The sequence below is a fragment of the Ochlerotatus camptorhynchus genome, unplaced genomic scaffold (assembly GCF_037179485.1).
Source record: "Ochlerotatus camptorhynchus isolate MF236.1 unplaced genomic scaffold, CSIRO-AGI_Acam_v1.1 ptg000008l, whole genome shotgun sequence".
NCBI classification, from domain to species: Eukaryota; Metazoa; Arthropoda; class Insecta; order Diptera; family Culicidae; genus Ochlerotatus; species Ochlerotatus camptorhynchus.
In genome coordinates, this window is record NW_027040500.1 from 3,045,777 (window position 1) to 3,065,454 (window position 19,678).

Below are 19,678 nucleotides of genomic sequence, written 5' to 3' on the forward strand. Positions count from 1 at the left end.
TGGTACCCATCGCAAAAATCTTTTTATTCTGGAAATATTTTGAATAAAAATGGGATAGTTTTTTGACGTTGGGGTTTTGAGAGTCTAGATATTAAATAATTTTGCTGTATAAAATATACTTTTCATTGGTTTTAACAGTGGGTTGGCCAGAGATGAACCAGCCGATAGCTGAAAATCTCTTTACTAAAGAGAGAAGAAGAAGATGCCAGGTAGTTTCTCCCAAAATAAAAATATCATACGGTATTGAATGATTATTTTTCACCTTTAATTTTGATATTGTATATGATCGTTTTGTATTTGCATTTGAAAACGTTGCCTTATTTTGAATTAAATAATAGGAATATTTACATAGAGCATTGTGGTGGTTGGTTTATTTATTTACATAAATCAATGAGCTGACGATGTGCTATTGTTATTTGCTTAGTATACTTGTAGTGTTATGAGGCTAGTCGTTTCTATTGAACTTTTGCACTCATTAACCTACACTAAATATGGGTAATTTATCACTTGAAAAACTGAGCTACTAGCACAGTGCGGTACTTGAAATCTAATACTGTCCAACCCGCAGCTTGGCAGGTCTTTTCTTCAGTTGGACTCGAGCAGTTCTTCTCAGCTCAGCGGCTGCTGGGCTTCCATAGGCGGTTGCAGTGCTAACGGCCGATCCTCCCTTACCGGTACTGAACGAGTTGGAAATAGCAATGGCTGCACCACTAGTGCTTCCGAAGTTGATAGGGAAATACACACTTGGAGTAGCACCGCGACGACTGACCTGAGGAGTGTCCTGGTCCTCTTCCTCGTCAGAGTCCAGTTGAACGGTTACCTTCTTCTTCTTGTCTGGGATCACGGCTGGGACAGCTGGAGCAGCAGCAACTGGGTCATAAGCGATGGGTTCTTCTGCTTCTACCTCATGAACAGTAGGGACATCATACTGAGGCACGTGTTCAAATGGGAACTGTTCGTCCTGAGGCACGTCTTCCAGTGGGAACTGTTCTTCTGGGTATGCTTCGGCCACAGACTGCACGTTAGAGTCCTGAGCAGCACTTTCATCATCTGTGTTTTGGCAATCTAATGATTAATATATTATACTTTCAGTCGGCACACTACGAACAAAGCATATCAGGCAACTTACCTTTCAGATACGTTCCGGTAGCAATGTTGTTTCCAGCAGCGAAGGCAGACACTCCAGCCGAACGACCTTGATTCCTGAGTTGCTGGTTCTGATAGTGAATTCCATACATGGATTGCCGAGGATACATATAGCCCATTGGTTGCTGGTAGTACATGAAAGCTGCCAAATAAGAAATATTTCAAATGATTATCAGTTCCTCGGTTTTTAAAATTCAATTAATTATTAAGTTCAAACATGAACACGCACCATTTTGCATAGGGATTGAATAGCCCGCACTGATTCCACACAGCAGGACAAGAACAGCCACGGCCTTAATCATTTTTGCAAATTCACTTTTTTTTCTCTTCGATAGATGCTCAATTGTAGGATGAACCGTTAATTTTAATATCCTTAAATTCGTGTTCACCTGCAACTTGATTTCTGAGACAGGAGCTAAACTTATGTAACGTTCGAATAAGTTTCCACCGATTACTGATAATTCTGACACCGAGAACAGGCGCTTTTATACCGAACATAGCGAGTAGATTAGTTAGTATGCATGCAGTGTAAAGTGGCTCACAAGTTTGTGCACAAGAATGGTACCTATCACAATATTGGATACAGTTCGATAAAATTTGAGCTATAATTTATGTTCACATCAAACGTGCGGACATCACTACGGTTTTTGTTTATTTTAGTTTTATCTACTCCAATAGCTAAATGATGCCCAGCATCACATGCCGTGGTTGGTTGAGGGTGCTCAACAAAGCACTTACATACACTTACTGGCCTACAGAAAGTGTTGTAACATTGTTGTCACATTCTGTGCAACATGTTCAAGTCAATTAACCCGAACTAATTATGATGTAGGGGTTCCTGGGGTAAAATGCACCAGACAAGGTGTTTTCCCGTTAAAATTAATAGCAACAGTTGATAATCGCAACATATATAATAACTGGGGGTAAAATGTACCCATGCTGAGGTAAAATGCTCTATAACTAAGAGGCAAGACGTACCATAATAATGAGGCAAAATGCGTTACTATAATGGGGCAATATGACTCTCCTTGCCGTCTTACAAATTGAACCAATTGAGGCAGAAGAAAGAATTGAACGTAAAGAAGCTTGTTTACTAAAGGATCATTTTGCCCCGAATGTATAAAGAAAATGTTTTTGATAATTAAATAGACTTATATGTTAAAACTAATCGGTATTTTACCTCAAAAATGTAGCTCTATCCTCAGTCAAATAGTTAATATCTTTCACCGATGCTTAATAATGTTTGAATCGCTTAAAAATCTTAACATTACACTATATCCAATGCAAACTGGTTTTTATTTTTATTTACATTATCTGATAACATAGAGCTGCCAAATTGACACGGTGTCCAAAGCATACATAGATTTAACTTGTAGGGCAACTAATTTGTTGTAAAAATGTATTTTAGGCTTGAAACGAAGGAAGTGCATCTTGTCCCAATGCCACTATGGGCAAAAATGGGTCCAAAATTACCCAAAATTCAATATCTCAACAGCACGCTGAATTCCTTCCATGAAAAACGACTTTTCTGAAGGGAAATCGTTCGGGGAATCGATTGCACGTGGTCCCATAGACCGGAGAGCCTTGTAGGTATGTGTTTTGGACAATTTAACCCCATTTTCCCCTATTTTTGGAGGAAATGTTTTTTCACAGCTCTATTTTTCGTAAAACATAAGCACTTTATGCATGGTTTTAGAATACTATGTCTTTAAACAACAGTTCATGAGATATAAGGGGAATACGGGGTACACTTTATAGGGGAGTAAGGGGTAAAAGTGAACCCTTGCTAAATTTATTTTAATTCATAAAAATGTTGAACGATGCGATTGTTTGAATGAACCCAAAGGTTGCATGCAATAATAAGATTTTTTTTTGAAATTTTAAGGTTAATTGGGGTTAAATAAGTTTTATTTTACTGCTATCTGTTTTAAAAGAGTTTTCACTTTTTTTTGTCTGTATACAGCAAAACGATATAGTGGTTCTCAGAATTTTGTAAAAATTGGTAGTTTTGTTCCTAGTCGCAACATATTAGACCCTTATTTTTTATTTTGTCATTAGGGTGACTATTTATATATTAGGGCGGTCAAAAATTTTTTTTTAAATTTTTTTCAAAAATTTATAACTTTTGAACTGTTTGGCCGATGACGGAACTCAAAATACCAAATGAAAGTTAATTAAAAGTTTTTTTAAGAAAAAAATATTAGGATATTAAAAAAAGGATTTTGTATTATTTTTTTTTTTTTTTTTATATTAATTTATTTGTACAGGCTCAATCGAATAAACTTTACAGAGCCGAGTTATCATTTGCATTATGCATGATTCATGTCTTAAATCTAGAGTTAAAGGAATTGAACCGATTACTCGCGGTCGTCTCGAGGTTAGTGGAGATTTACAATTTTTTGGATGGGGAAATGGAGAAGGAGGTTTGAAATATGATTTATTATACAAATATTTAATTAATCCTAAAACATGAACTTATTTCTATTCATCTTGAAGACAAACATTAAAAAAAAAACTACACGCACAATACACAAACTAAACACAAGGTTAATCAAACTTACAATCTAAGGTTAGTATTCTTAAAGTAAACATATATGAGTTTCATAAACTCCAGATCACGTCTAGCCAAAATATCCCGAACTGGAACATTAGGTTGTCTACCTCGAGCCCGAAGGGAATCGCATAGCTCAGATCTGACTCCACGATGCTCAGCACAAGACCAAAGGATGTGATCGGCGTCTTGGTAACCTTGTCCACATTCACAGAGATTGCTGTCTCCCAGCCCAACACGAAACAAGTGAGCGTTTAACGAATAGTGATTGGACATGAGGCGAGACATCAGACGAATGAAGTCTCGACCCACATCCAACCCCTTGAACCAAGGACTCTTCGACACCTTAGGGATGATCGAGAATAGCCATCGTCCCAAACTCCCTTCACTCCATTTATTTTGCCAGCTGGCGAGCGACTGTTGACGATAAATGAAGAAAAATTCATTGTAGGCGATTTGTCGATCGTAAATATCGCCTTGCATAGCGCCCACCTTAGCAAGTGAGTCCGCCTTCTCATTGCCCGGAATCGAGCAATGAGATGGGACCCATGCAAAGGTGATGACAAAAGATCTTAAAGATAAAGCACTCAGAAGCTCTCGTATTTTCATGAGAAAATACGAGGAGTGCTTTACCGGCCTCATGGATCGAATAGCCTCGACAGAACTGAGACTATCCGTAAAAATAAAATAATGATCTGGTGCAAGTGAGGCGATCGTTTCTAGCGTATAATGTATTGCCGCCAGCTCAGCAACATATACGGAACAAGGAGCTTGAAGCATTCGAGAGGCGCTATGAAATTCGTTATAAATACCAAAACCAGCGGACGCCTCTATGAATGATCCATCTGTGAAGAACGATCTTGCGGAATCAACTTGGCCAAACTTTGCAGCGTAAATTGACGGAACAATCATGGAACGATGATGTTCTGGGATTCCACGAATCTCCCGCGTCATAGATAAATCAAAACTAACTGAATTGCCGAAGTCGGAGAAGCATACACGATGAGGATTATGCTGTGAAGGGCTGACATCCTGAGCTATGTACACGTAGTACAATGACATAAAACGAGTTTGAGGGTTTAGCTCAAGAAGCTTCTCAAAGTTTTCGATTACCAGTGGGTTCATAACTTCACAACGGGTGAGGAGCCTGAGGGACAATTCCGAAAACCGATCCGATAGTGGCAACATGCCCGCCAACACTTCGAGACTCATCGTATGAGTCGAGTGCATGCATCCTAACGCGATACGAAGACAACGATACTGGATACGTTCCAGTTTGATGATGTGAGTTTTAGCCGCCGACTGGAAGCAAAAACTACCGTACTCTAAAACCGATAAAATCGTTGTCCGGTACAACGTTAGAAGATCTTGCGGATGAGCTCCCCACCACGTTCCGGTAATTGTTCGGAGAAAATTGATCCTTTGTTGGCATTTTCGTCTCAGATACTCAATGTGGGATCTCCAGGTGCATTTGGAATCGAACCAGACCCCAAGATATTTGAAAGACATGGAATGAGTGATCGGTTTACCCAAAAGTTGAAGCTTTGGTTGTGCTGGGCTATGCTTCCTAGAAAAAACGACCAACTCAGTTTTCTCCGTGGAGAATTCGATACCTAGCTGGATAGCCCAAGTAGACAAATTGTCTAAGGTATCCTGTAAGGGTCCTTGCAGGTTGACCCCTTTGGGCCCTGTCATAGACACTACGCCATCATCTGCAAGTTGTCTCAACGTGCAGTTGTCACTTAGACAATTGTCAATTTCTCTGACATAGAAATTGTACAAAAGGGGGCTTAAACATGAGCCCTGGGGGAGACCCATGTAACTAAATCGAGAAGCTGTAGAGTTTCCATGAGAAAAGCTCATATGTTTCTCTGACAGCAAATTGTACAAAAAGTTATTAATTAATGGGGAAAGGCCACAAGCGTGGAGTTTGTCTGAAAGGACTTCAAAAGATACTGAATCAAAAGCCCCCTTAATATCCAAGAACACAGAAGCCATTTGCTCTTTTTTAGCAAAAGCCAACTGGATTTCTGTGGAAAGCAACGCGAGACAGTCGTTCGTTCCCTTACCCCTACGGAAACCAAATTGAGTATCTGAGAGTAGGTGGTTCGTCTCAACCCATTTGTCGAGGCGAAAAAGGATCATTTTCTCCAACAATTTTCGAATGCCCGATAACATCGCGATGGGACGATACGAGTTATGATCTGACGCGGGTTTTCCAGGCTTTTTAATGGCTATAACTCTCACTCGCCTCCAATCATCTGGAACAATATTGAACTCCAGGAACTGACAAAACAAGTTCAACATGCGCCTCTTAGCGACGTCTGGGAGGTTCTTCAACAAGTCGAACTTGATCCTATCAGCCCCCGGAGCCGAATTGCGACACGAAAGGAGCGCGAGTGAGAGCTCTAGCATTGAAAAAGGCTGGCTGATCTCGTCTACCGAATTCGTCGTTTCGCGAGGAATCATCTGTGCCGGCACGGAATCAGGACATACTTTTCGCGCGAACTTGAGAATCCACCAATCCGAGTACTCCTCGCTCTCGTTGTTTGAAGACCGGTTACGCATCCTTCGCGCCGTGTTCCAAAGCGTATTCATCGACGTTTCGCGCGATAAACCGTCCACGAATTGCCGCCAGTATCCGCGTTTCTTGGCTTTGATGAGGCTCTTGAGTTCGTGTTCAAGAGTCGAGTACGCTTCGAAATACTCGGGTGTTCCGCGTTTCCGGAAAAGCTTAAACGCGTCGGACTTTTTACGATAAACCTCAGTGCATTGCTGGTCCCACCAAGGGGTAGGAGGTTTCCTACGAAAAGACGTTCCTGGAACCGGCCGAGTTTGAGCTCGAAGTGCGCTGTCCAAGATCAGATTGGAGAGGAAGTTATATTCCTCCAACGGTGGAAGCTCTTCTACCGACGACACGGCTTCCTCTATCGCGGTCTTGAACGTTGTCCAATCGATATTACGGGTGAGGTCGTACGCGACGTTAACGGATTCCGACGAATTGAACCCACTGGCAATCGAAATGCCGATCGGCAAGTGATCACTACCGTGGGGATCCTGGATCACATTCCACGTGCAATCCAACGATAATGAATTAGAGCAAAGTGTGAGGTCTAATCTATTTCCATTTGAGGATGGACCAGCCAGACGTGTTACTTCTCCATTGTTAAGAATTGTCATATTGAAGTTATCACAGAGGTCATATATCAAAGTAGAACGGTTGTCATCATATAGTTCCCCCCAGCCTGTACCGTGGGAATTAAAATCTCCCATAATCAACCGTGGAGTAGGAAGAACTGAACAGATATCTGAAAGTTGTTTTTGACTAATCGAAACTCGGGGAGGAATATACACAGAATCAATACAAAGGCTCTTGCCTTTAACAAAAGCCTGACATGCGACAACTTCAATACCTGGAAATTGTGGAAGATTCACTCTATAGAAGGAATGGCACTTTTTGATCCCCAAAAGTACTCCTCCTCCACGCGAATCCTCACGATCCAGTCGAATAATGTTAAAATCATGAAAAGGAAGATCGATATCTGAAGAGAGCCAAGTTTCACATAGAGCAAATGCATCACAATCATTATTGTGAACCAAAAACTTAAACGATTCTATCTTAGGAATAAGACTTCGACAATTCCACTGTAGAACAGTGATCAAATCCCCGACCTCGTTTGGAAAATTATCCATCGAAGGAGATGATTGCTGCAAGGAGGGGCCACTTCAATGTCAACTGCTTCAAGAGGGTTTTCACAGTAGGAAGCATTGCCAGAACAATGCTTTTCAGAGGATCAGAAATATCGAGGTAATTGAGGATACTGTCCACAATGTTATCAAATGAGAACAACCCAGATGAAGAAGGGGCTTGTGTTCTCAAAAATTGGGGCATCGGGGGTTTTGGATGTCCCCGGGAGAGGTGGAAAATCCTGGGTATAATCAGTTCTGCGGAATCCAGGAGGAGTAGAAGTCTCCTTTTTTCCACCACTCCTTGATTTGGGCAAGCTGATTTGGGGTTCTTGATCTGCAACTTTCCGCGAACGGATGCGTTTTCGTTTCCGGGCAGAACCTTCCGGAAAACTGAAAGAAACTCCCTCCTCAGCCAAGTCAGAGCCAGACTCGTCATCTGACAAAAGAGCGAAGGGATTTGTTTCGTTGGTCGATGGCTTGGCTGTCTTAAGCATTTCTGCAAAAGACCGCCTGGAACGTTCTTTAAGAGAGCGCTCTAGTTTTTCCCCGCGTTGTTTGTACACCGGACACGACGAGAGACCATGAGGAGGAGATCCTTTGCAGTACACGCATTTTGGTGCCGTGACTGTGCAGGCGCCATCCTCGTGCTTCTCCCCGCATTTGGAACAGCGTGCCTTGCTGCCACAGTGAGAGGCCGTATGTCCCAACTGTTTGCAGTTTTGGCAGATCATGACCCGAGGAACAAACAAGCGCACAGGTAGCCGAAGTTTTCCCAACTCGATGTACTGAGGAAGGGCTGAACCAGAAAAGGTCACGCGAAACGAGTCTGTGGGGGTAAAACTCTTTTTACCCTCGCTGACAGATACTGAGCCCAGTTTTTGGACATCCAGTATCTTCACCGGGGGGAGCAAGGGGTTCTTGAAACGGCCAACCGCCTGCTTCTCCAAGATCTCGGGGGTCAGACTCGCTTCGGTGACCACACCTTCGATCTCCACATCACGAGCTGGTATGTAAACCCTGTACTCAATCGTAAAGAGCTGGGAGGCAGCAATCTCGTTAGCCTGCTTCAGGTTAGAAACAACAACACGAAGTTTATTATGCCTAACCTTCGTGATTTCGGTCACGGCCGAGTATCGCTTCGTCAGATCAGTGGAAATTTGCATCAAGTTCAAAGGTTTGTTTTTGGGCTGAAAGTAGACAACCCATGGCCCAGTCGAGTCATCTGGATAGGCTCGCGATCGGGGGCTTTTCTGAGACGAACCATGAATGACAGGACGTTTTCGTCTTTTCTTGCCATCGAGTGGCAAACTGGTGTCATCTTCCGACAAAATGTCCATATCGTCTTCTGACGAGACGTCCATTTTGCCGTACTAGTGGGAGCGGTAAACGCTCTACCACTGAAACGATGCTTAAAACCACACAGACACAATAAACAGAAAAAAAAACTACAAACACAGAAACACAAAATTAAATTTAACTGATGGGCGAGAGAAAGAAACAGGAAAAAAAACTTATCTGCTATACTACTACCACCGAGTGATTACACAGCAGCAGCGGAGCGACGCGCAGCGTGGGTGACCTTCGATGCGCGTGTGCGGGCGATCTTTGTAGTGGTGTGCTTGTATGAGGTTCGGCACTCAGCTGGACACACGATGATGGATGACCGGTATAAATGCGGAGGCAGATGCTGACACTCGATGACGATGATCTGTGTGCAGGTATGCGTGATCACGCACCGATGAAGCGCAAATTGGTTTGCGAATATCCAATTGCAAGTGAACAATTTTCTTTCCGATGACGCCGAAAACCACTTTCTTCTCAAAAAAACTCACTTTCAGATAATTGTTTAGCCGGGTACTATGCCAGTAATCACTAAGCGAGAAAAAACTGATAATTTAAACCAACCGAATACCGAGAAAACTTCCGAAATACCGGAGCGCGAAACAAGTCGACTGTACTTCTTGCTAGGTCGCAGTGGGATGGATTTTGTATTAAAAAACATTGATTTTTTTTCACTTTTACCCCTTACTCCCTAATATCTCATGAACTGTTGTTTAAAGACATAGTATTCTTAAACCATGCATAAATTGCTTATGTTTTACGAAAAATAGAGCTGTGAAAAAACATTTCCTCCAAAAAGTAGGGGAAAATGGGGTTAAATTGTCCAAAACACATACCTACAAGGCTCTCCGGTCTATGGGACTACGTGCAATCGATTCCCCGGACGATTTCCCTTCGGAAAAATCGTTTTTCATGGCCGGAATTCAGCGTGCTGTTGAGATATTGAATTTTGGGTAATTTTGAACCCATTTTTGCCCATAGTGCAATGGTGCATGTTACTCCAGGTACCCCTACAGGGTGAGGCAGACTAACTGTCACCGATTTCATATGTATACAATTCAATAGGTAAAATGAATATACATATGTTCAAGTATTTTTGTTTTAAAGTGCATAAATGTCAGCTTGTATTGATAGTAGGGTTAAAAATTGCATTCGTTTTCGATTTCACGCAGTCATGGTTGTATAAATCTGTATAAATTCATTTGTTATAGTTTAGAAGCTGAAATCTCTTCAAGTGAATGAAACATTTATATTTCGCAACATTATAGAGTTACAAAGGAACATGCTTGGAAAATACATTCAATATCAGGGATTAAGCTCATCGCCAGGACTCCAAAAGTGCTGGAACTAAAACGTGCGGACAGCTGTGATTAATTTTCTTGACAAATGTGGGTGGTAATTAAGGTGAAGGGAAAGCAATTTGAATTTAAGTATACTAAATTGAAGGTTATATATGTAGTAGGGGTAAAGGATGTAATGTTGGCCTAAATGCCCCTAATTTGGGCCCATACACAAATTCAGTAATCGACTAAATTTTCAATAGCGATCCAATATCCATTAGTACCGTCCCAATAACGCATTCATCTAGATAAAATCGATAAATAGCAGATTTGTAGCAATGAGCCCAATCTTAGTTCCATAGGCCAACATTAGAGCCATTTCTCCTAGATCTGAAATATATAATATATACAAAAAATTCATGCAAGTGTTCAATCGTTATGAGATTTTTGTAAAAGACAGTTACTCCGTCTCACTCTATACTATATATGGTATACAAGGGTGGATCGAGCAAAAAGTAGTCACACAAAACTAAGTGTGGAAAAATAACGTTAGTGAATAACACAGTGTCACAAATAAAAAAGAATAGAATGAACCTTTGAAGTAATCGCATTCCATCAAGAGTTATTCAATTATATTTAAACCAATTTTTGATGTCAGGGATTTTGAAATATATACAGATTTATGGTGATTTCACTTCAAAATCAAAAATCGGTTGAAAACTGATTGAGCTACTCATGATAGCATGCGGTCACTTACCCATCATCATCGTTTTTATTTTTTAACAATACCTTTATATTTTGGGAGTGCTAGAACAATTTCAAATGTGGTTTCATCGTGTACTCGACTAGACTAACAACCTACAATGGGTAAGTCAAATGCGTAATCTTTTGCCTGTCGTTTGTCATTTTTCAAAGTGAACGGTAAACGGGAATGCACTAAATTTGAGTTGATTACTTTTTGCTCATTCCACCCTCTATTTCGTATCGTTAACATATGAGTTATTGTTTGAATAAAGAATGTTTAATGTTATTTGCTTGGTGATGGTATGCTTTTGTTTAATCATATTTTATCATTTATTAGATAATGAAAAATGTTGAGGATTGAGAGGGACTAATGGTGCCCTCATTTGAAGCGATTTGGACAGGAAAGAAGGAATTCCATGCCAACTCCTTGTTGATAACATGTTTTTTGACTTATTGTATGACTCTGTATTTGGAAGCAGTATCTTGATTATTCAGTGGATGCGCATGGTCAATTTTGCCTACGGGTCTACCAAACCCGTTTTGATGATCTGAGAAAAAAGATGGAGTACAATTAGAGGTTATTAAGCTTGATCAAGGCAAACAGCGAGGTCAAAGCATAGTTAACAATTTTGGTTTGCAGAACAGTTTACACAACCAAAAATTAGCTTATTCAGATAATTCTTGTATGTGTAAGTTAATCTGCAGCAAACATTATTAACAACAAGGGTTGCTACTATGCCATTAAACTGAATGGGTCATTAGGCCGAATGCCATCAGTCATGGGTCATTAGAACATTCAAATTTTGAGTAGTTAAGAATAGTCTAGTTCTTTTGGACAAATTTCAACCTTTTGTGACTTTGGAATTTTTTAAGATCTCTGGACATAACAAATCTTGATAGATCCAATTTAAAGAAAAAAAAGCTCTTAAAAAAAACATGACGAACGTAGTCAAAATTTTTAAGATGTCCGATTTAGAAAACCTTCCTATATTCTGTGACTTAGATAAATTTCAAAATCATGGGCGTAGACAATGTTTTAAAATCGAAGACCAGACATTTTTCTGTTGATATTCAATATTTAAACACTTTGCGTGAATAATTTTAAAACTATGATTTTACCAAGAGAATTTCTCATTCTTTGATTTAGTTTTCAACGGACAACAATTTAAATTTACATAAACGTGGAAATTTCAGCTTTATTCGTTTTATTTCAGATAGTTAATCGTGTAACATTATATTTAAAAAATCGGCTCCAGTTAGTAGTTTAGATTTCAAAAGATATTTTGATTGTTGAATCATTACAATTTTAGCCTATTGACCCATTCGACCAAGTGAGCCATTAAGCCTAGTGACTTTCAGCCTAATGACCCGTCACCGTTTTTTGGGTATTTGAACATGTTTGATTGATTTTATTTTAGTTTAGAGCCGGTCAATTTTTTTTTTGTATATTAATTTATTTGATAAGGCTCAACCGAATTAACTTAACAGAGCCGAGGATTCATGGTCACTATACAATACATCTTAAAGCTATAGTCAAAAGGTACAACACAATAAAAACTTTATCTTCCGCTATCCAAAAAGCCTCCTCCATCAGAACTGGAGCCGCTTCCAGTAGTTTCATTGTATGGCAAATTGTTGTACGCCAACGAGGGTCAGAGCGCGTCCATTGCAGCAATGGACGCAAAACGTGGTCAGCACTCACACACTTATCACGAAACGGTTGCTTTCCAAAGTCGACGACGCATCGACCGAAAGAACTGCTGATGAAGAACAATGAGGAGGACCACACAATGGTTGCTGCCGAGTAAACAGACGATCGCGTAGCACACATCGAGAGTGGCCTGCTTTTGTCGACAGCCGAGTGAACACTGAGCCGGTCAATTTTGAGAACCGTGGAAAGAATTAGAATTGATGATTTTTTCCTTTCTGGACCAAAGGGATATATTGGATATTTATCATACATTGATTTGTAGAATTTGTCCTGATTAAATTTTTTTCAATTCATTTATCAACTTTGTTATTGGTCCCTTTCAGCTACTTGGTGGGATAAGCTCAATCGCGCGTAATTTTTTGTTCGGTTAGTGTGGTTGGGTAGGTATGATGAGTTAAACATTTATTGATGTTGAAACGGAAATCGGTCATATGGTGGAAAATTAGGTACCGCGATCGCGATCAATTAGGCTAGCTTGGGTCTTGCCTAATTTTATTTCGATGTGTTTGGATAGTTGACTACAATAGTTTGTTCAGGTGACTTTTCTTTTCCCCTGTTTTCTCGATACTGTTATCTCAAGTTGTTACCAAATTCAGTACAACTTGATTAAAAAAATCAGAAAAAATAATCTTTAAAAAATATGGAGCAATTAAATGCTCAGTTTCCATCCTACGTCAGGACTTGGGTCTGACGGAGATGTAATGATTTCCAAACCAATTTGACCTGAAAAAAAAACCCGAACCAATTATTTGGCTTCTCCAAGACAAAAATAAATGAACGGTATTGGATTTTGAGTCAAATGTTCCGTTTTAACGCTGCACTTGTAGTACAGGGACACAATCATCTAATAGCTCCACATTCCACGCGGCCTTTTAAAAAATGGTCATTGTGAGTTTTGTGAAACTTGTTGACATCGTCGTCGGTGTCGAGTTTGAATGGTACAACAACAACTTGACCATAACTGGTGTTATATGATATTAGGGGCTTGGTAGCCTTAGAGTGACTTTTTTTGCTTACTGAGTAGATAATCATGGGTTTAATGTCAGGCCCCTTCACATTCAAGATTAGTTTTTTTCCTTGATTTGTTTTCCGTCGATCTTGTTCTCCGTGCTGAGCACCAATGCTACCGACGCCAGGGAGGCAGCTCCCACACCTGACCCCTACCTATCGACTAGCATTGGGCGATCTTGAGACAAGGATCGAACTTAGTGAATCGATTTATGTTTTTGAAAATAATCGATTAATCGATTTAACCAATCATTTTGCATCGATCTTTTTGAATCGATCTTTTGAATCGATTCATTTTTCAAAATGGCACAACAATGTTTCAAATATAACGGATCATAGGAAAGATGGTGCAAATTAAGCCAAGTTTAGTCTTGAGTTGATATTACGTTACATAAGCTATCTTGTTATGGCATTTCACCTATAATAGTCATTTCCAGGATTCGCTCCTCAAGCCGCTGCCATAAAATGCTATCAAAGTTACATACCTGTGTATAATCCTTATGGGTGGGGTCGATTGCGCTTATGAGCGGCGCGCTTCGACCGTAACCAAATGAGAATTTAACATAAGGGTGACAATATCATTTAGAAATAAATTGTGTAGTACATGCGCAGTAAATGTTGTGAGTGTAACATACATCACTGCTGGTCATTAAAATAAGTGTGGGCCAAATAAATGCGAAATTTTAGGTTATGTTCATTCAACTTCATTTTATTCGACTTTAAGTTAAGCATTTGATAGTGATTTGATTTGATAGAAACTCAAAGTTAAAACATTAAATGACTCACTCATTAGAATCAAATATAAAATATGCCTGGTCAGTGAAATAGGTGTGTTGCATAAAACTATAGTATAGAAAGCTTGAAAATAATCGTTTAAGTTTTATTAGACTAATGACGCTTAGTAACCGCTGTGCCCTATGTTGTTAAGTAGAACCTTGTTCAATCTTCTTGGAATTGACTCAACTAAGCACTAACAAGTATCCTTTGGTACAGCATACCACTCATTTTGAACTGTGGTCCATAGTTGATCCTTATTTGAAAATGCTTGACCACATAACTTTCTTTTAAGCTCGATCCATAAATTTTCAATGGGGTTGATGTCAGGAGATTGGCTAGGCCATGAAATAACCGACACTTTGTTTGTACGAAACCATTCCTTTACATACTTAGAAGTGTGTTTCGGATCGTTTTCTTGCTGAAAATGCCATATAAGAGGCATGTTCTCTTCTGCATAAGGGAGCATAACCTCCTCCATGATTTCTTTGTATTCAAACCTGGTCATGGTGGAATAAATTAATATCCATGCTTTACGGTCTTTACCGTGCAATGGGGAAATTCACTACGGATTTTCTCCCATGCTCGAAAAGGATCGACAGAACGTGGGAAAACAGGCTGATGCAAGAAATTTTGTAATTCTGCCGATATACCCCCATGGTGATCTAGTTATGACATAGCAGAGGACTGATGAACCGGAAATATGTCATAAGAAAGGAATGTGTGTACATAGGGGAAATGACGGCTTCGGCATGACAGACTATTTTCGGCAACCCAAATTGAAACACTATTTTCACTGGATTTTCTTATGAAAACACTTCGCTGAATGCATGCAAACGATTCTTTATGCTTTCAGCTTCAATTTGATTATATTTTCACCACTGAAAAAAAGCAATCTAGCAGGGTTTTCTTGAAATGAAACACACGCACTACAAATTGTAGCTGATTTCGAGTTGCCGATAATAGAACAGCAGATTTACATGCAGTTCAAATGGAACGGTTGCCGAAGAAAAACTGGTTGCCGACAATAGTCGCTCTCACTAGAGAAGATTGGAGCTTTGTAAAAGCGCTTCAAAACAGTTTTTGACAATTCTTTTGACTGAAATTGTTAGAACAGCTGGCAGCAAAAGATTGTAAACAAACCAGTACTGCATATGTGTGCGTTCCATAGAGAAAAAGGCTATAGAAAGAAGGTCGCTGCTTAGGTTGCCGAGAATACGTAAATTCCCCTATGTAGATTAATAACTTTCTTTACCATTTCGTCATGAATATCCCACAGGCCTCCCGTTGGTTTTGGTGGAGGGACAGAAGTGTGCAATCATCGTTTACTCTTTCGGTGCTATAGATCTGCTCAGACACAATTTTAACTGCCCGAACGTGAGCTGAAGACTCCAGGTACATGTCAATATTAAATTGCAAATGCAAATGCACTGACATTTTTTTTGTTGGATCGAAACAAAAATCGAATGAAAAGGATCGATCCAGTCGATTTTTATCGTGTTTGAGATCGATTCAAAAAATCGATTAATCGAACCAAAAGAATCGATCATTTGTGTTTCGATCCAAGATCGCTCATTGCTACTATCAACCCATCAACTCAGTGTCAACATTTCAAAGGGGCGTAATTGCTTTTGTAAACAATGGCTTTAACCGTCGATTTCTCGCGAATTAAAGCTCACCCCTCCAAATTAACAATGCTAGCTAGTCTGGTAGAGGAAACATTCCTCTAATTGTTGGTTTTATTAATTTTCATGTGTGAGCTTTTATTCGCGAGAAATCGACGGCTAAAGCCATTGTTTACAAAAGCAATTACGCCCCTTTGAAATGTTGACACTGAACTCATGAACCGGGGACCAACGGCTTTACTTCCCTCAGTGATCAGAGATGTTATGCCTCAGAACATCCCGGCGGCGCCGACTGGGATTGAACCCAGGCCTGCTGGGGTGAGAGGTAATCACGCTTACCACTACACCACCGGCACCTCTGTTCAAGATTCGTTAGTCGCTTTCTTTCTTAACATGAATGAACACATCACTTTAATTCACCACACCGTTTGCCAAAACGAACCATGCTGCAAGCCCAACCCTTTTATTCAAGTGCTGAGAGCTTCCCGGCTTCCAAAAAAGCGAGTATCATTGCAATACATTCCTACCCATTCCTTTATTGACCTGCATTAGGATGTGGCCGGCACTGGTATTACCTATTATTAAGATTGAGATCACCAAATTTTACACATTGAGGATGATAGCTAATCCCTAGCATCAGCTATTGATTTTCTGTATAATTTGAACACCACATTTCTTGACCTGTGCTTCACAAAATTAATATTATTTTAAAAGAATAAATGTTTTCAATTCGATGCCTAGCCACATTAAACGTACAACTACACTTACAGAATTTAAGAAACATTGCATTTCACACGTTAAAGCTGTCTTTTGAACAGTTATCGTTAGAATTTATTTTTATGAATTGACAAATTATGTATCTTGACGAAGTTTTTAACGGAATATTTTGTATCGATAGTTGTCATAACGACTTTTTTTTAATAATTATTGTAGCACTGCAAAAACTATTTTTTTCGCTACGATGAGGATGGATTTTTAATATTTGATTTAATAATAGTAGTTATTAATTGAAGTGATTTCACGTAGTCTATAAAGGTTTGAGACTCATGATCATATTATGGATATAGAGGACTGGATTTAACATTTATTAAACAAACAAAAATATAACATTCAAGCTTATTTGGAACAAACCTTGAATTAGTAGTAAAGGTCAAGATTTTTTATCACACCCCGGACAAGGTTACGAAGGACCACAAACGTGAATAAGAAAAAAAAACATTAGCCGTTATTTTTTCTTCAACAAATCAATCGAAAAAGCAGCAGAGATCGCAAAATACGACGGAATGAAACCGTTGACGTTTGATGTTGGTTGAATGAAGAAATTTGGATGTGCGTGATGTTGTGCTTCCGTCTATTAACGTCTCTTTAAACTGTTCCCCTGGTAGAGGAGAATTAAGTTCATTCGAGACGGGCGTGATGTTGTGAATGTTGAAGGTTAGATACAAAATATAATACACAGCCCTACCACTTAATATTTTTCAGGATTGTCGATTGCGAAATTTTGCTTTTTTAGCTGCGAATTTCCTCTGTTCCTTAACATAACTTTATCAACAAATGCAATGTTGAATCAGGTTGAAATCTTGAAATTTTATTGCAAATTTCGTAAAGCAACATAATCGACTTTTTGATGCGGCATTTTATTTGATGGTATTGGTATTACCGTTTGGAGCATCACTAAAGGTAGCAAACCAAACAGTTGATCTAAATTTGATTATCTTTGAAAACGTAAATAATTAAAGACCGATAATCTAAACTGCATTATGATGGCCGTACATTTGATACGAACATAAATAATACATCAAATTTAATCGAACTGTACCCAATATTGTGATAAGCATCATTCTTGTACACGGCATGGTAACCACCGTAACTGGTGGCGATGTAACGGCATGCATACTAACTAATCTACTCGATATGTTTGGTATAAAAGCACCTGTTCTCGGTGTTAGAGTTATCAGTAATCGGTGGAAACTTATACGAACATTCCATAAGTTTTAGCTCCTGTCTCTGAAATCAAGCTGAAGGCGATCTCGAATCGAAGGATACTAAAATTAACGATTGGGTATCAATCGAAGTGAACAAAAACAATTCAAATCCGACAACAACCAAAAGTTAATTGGCAAAAATGATTAAGGCCGTGGCTGTTCTTGTCGTGCTGTGTGGAATCAGTGCTGGCTATTCGATCCCTATGCGAAATGGTGCGTGTTTATTGTTCAACTTAATATTTCTCGATTACTTTTTCGAAGGGACGCATCAGCTTTTGTAAGGTTTGGCGTAACTGGTAGCTCGTCCTCGCATACTAACACCACTACCAGCTAGGGGAAGATTTCCCCTATATGATGGTAGTGTTAGATGCGTGGGCGAGTTTCCAGTTTCGCCAAATCGACGATCAAATGCATTGTTTATAAAATCTGATACGTTCCTTTCGAAAAAGTAATCGAGATTTAATTGAATTTTAAGAACCGATGAACTGATAATCATTTGGAATATTTCTTATTTGGCAGCTTTCATGTACTACCAGCAACCAATGGGCTATATGTATCCTCGGCAATCCATGTATGGAATTCACTATCAGAACCAGCAACTCAGGAATCAAGGTCGTTCGGCTGGAGTGTCTGCCTTCGCTGCTGGAAACAACATTGCTACCGGAACGTATCTGAAAGGTGAGTTTCTTGTAAAGCTTTGTTCATGCTTAGGTGACTGAAAGTACAATATATTAATCATCAGATTGCCAAAACACAGATGTTGAAAGTGCCGAATTGCCTAATCAGGACTCTAACGTGCAATCTGTGGCCGAAGCATACCCAGAAGAACAGTTCCCACTGGAAGATGTGCCTCAGGATGAACAGTTCCCACTTGAAGACGTGCCTCAATATGATGTCCCAGCTGTTCATGAGGTTGAGCCAGAAGAACCCATCGCTGATGAACCAGTTGCTGCTGCTCCAGCTGTCCCAGCCGTGATCCCAGACAAGAAGAAGAAGAAGAAGGTGACCGTTCAACTGGACTCTGACGAGGAAGAAGAACAGGATTCTCAGGTCAGTCGTCGCGGTGCTAGTCGTCCTGCTACTCCAAGTGCATATTTCCCAATCAACTTCGGAAGCACTAGCGGTGGGGCCATTGCTATTGCCAACTCGTACAGTACCGGTAAGGGAGGATCGGCCGTTAGCTCTTCAACCGCCTACGAAAGCCCAGCAACCGCTGAGCTTAGAAGATCTGCTCCAGTCCAGCTCCAGAAAAGACCTGCCAAGCTGCGATCTAGACAGTTATAAATTTCTCTTATTTATTTAGTTCAATCTAATTCCATCGTAGATTAATGAGTGCAATAGAAATGAGTAGAATGATTTTACAAGATATTGTATCAATAGTTTCAATACATGTTACCAATCGTTAGCTTATTGATTTCTGTAAATAAATATAACAACTTTCACGATGCGCTATGTAAATATTCCTTTTGGTTATTGCATAATATATTGAGCTTTTCGAATGCAAATTATAATATTTTTTTTTAATTTACGGTGGTAACGTTATTTGCAGTAATCCAAAAGCCATCTTACTACTACTTACTGAAAAGCTTCAAGAAAAATGATGTTATTCAACAGTATCAATCAATATTAGCTGCACATTAGCCAATACAGGCTTATACAGCAAATTTTTACATGTATAAGCTAGTCTGCAGCTAACATTGTTTGTTGGGTAGACTTGGGTACGTTATGTATGAATGGAATTGTATACTTGAGTTTGGTCTTTCATATGTCTATAGTATTTTATGAAAGGATCTATCAAAATAGAAATTATTTCAAAGATGAAT

The 19,678-nt window shown here is 39.5% G+C and overlaps 2 protein-coding genes across 2 annotated transcripts; one reads left to right on the forward strand and one right to left on the reverse strand.

Moving 5' to 3' along the window:
• Positions 1 to 503: 503 nt before the first annotated feature.
• LOC135698950 (uncharacterized) lies at positions 504 to 1,465 on the reverse strand. The gene is made up of 3 exons (XM_065219106.1): positions 1,376 to 1,465; positions 1,130 to 1,288; positions 504 to 1,065 (listed from the first exon to the last, which is right to left on the reverse strand). Exons 1-3 carry the CDS (start codon positions 1,446 to 1,448, stop codon positions 548 to 550), a joined length of 750 nt encoding a protein of 249 aa, XP_065075178.1. The 5' UTR covers positions 1,449 to 1,465; the 3' UTR covers positions 504 to 547.
• Positions 1,466 to 17,995: 16,530 nt separating this feature from the next.
• Positions 17,996 to 19,139, forward strand: LOC135698122 (uncharacterized). Its single transcript, XM_065218002.1, has 3 exons — positions 17,996 to 18,068; positions 18,375 to 18,533; positions 18,598 to 19,139. Exons 1-3 carry the CDS (start codon positions 17,996 to 17,998, stop codon positions 19,137 to 19,139), a joined length of 774 nt encoding a protein of 257 aa, XP_065074074.1.
• The last annotated feature ends 539 nt before the right edge of the window (positions 19,140 to 19,678 follow it).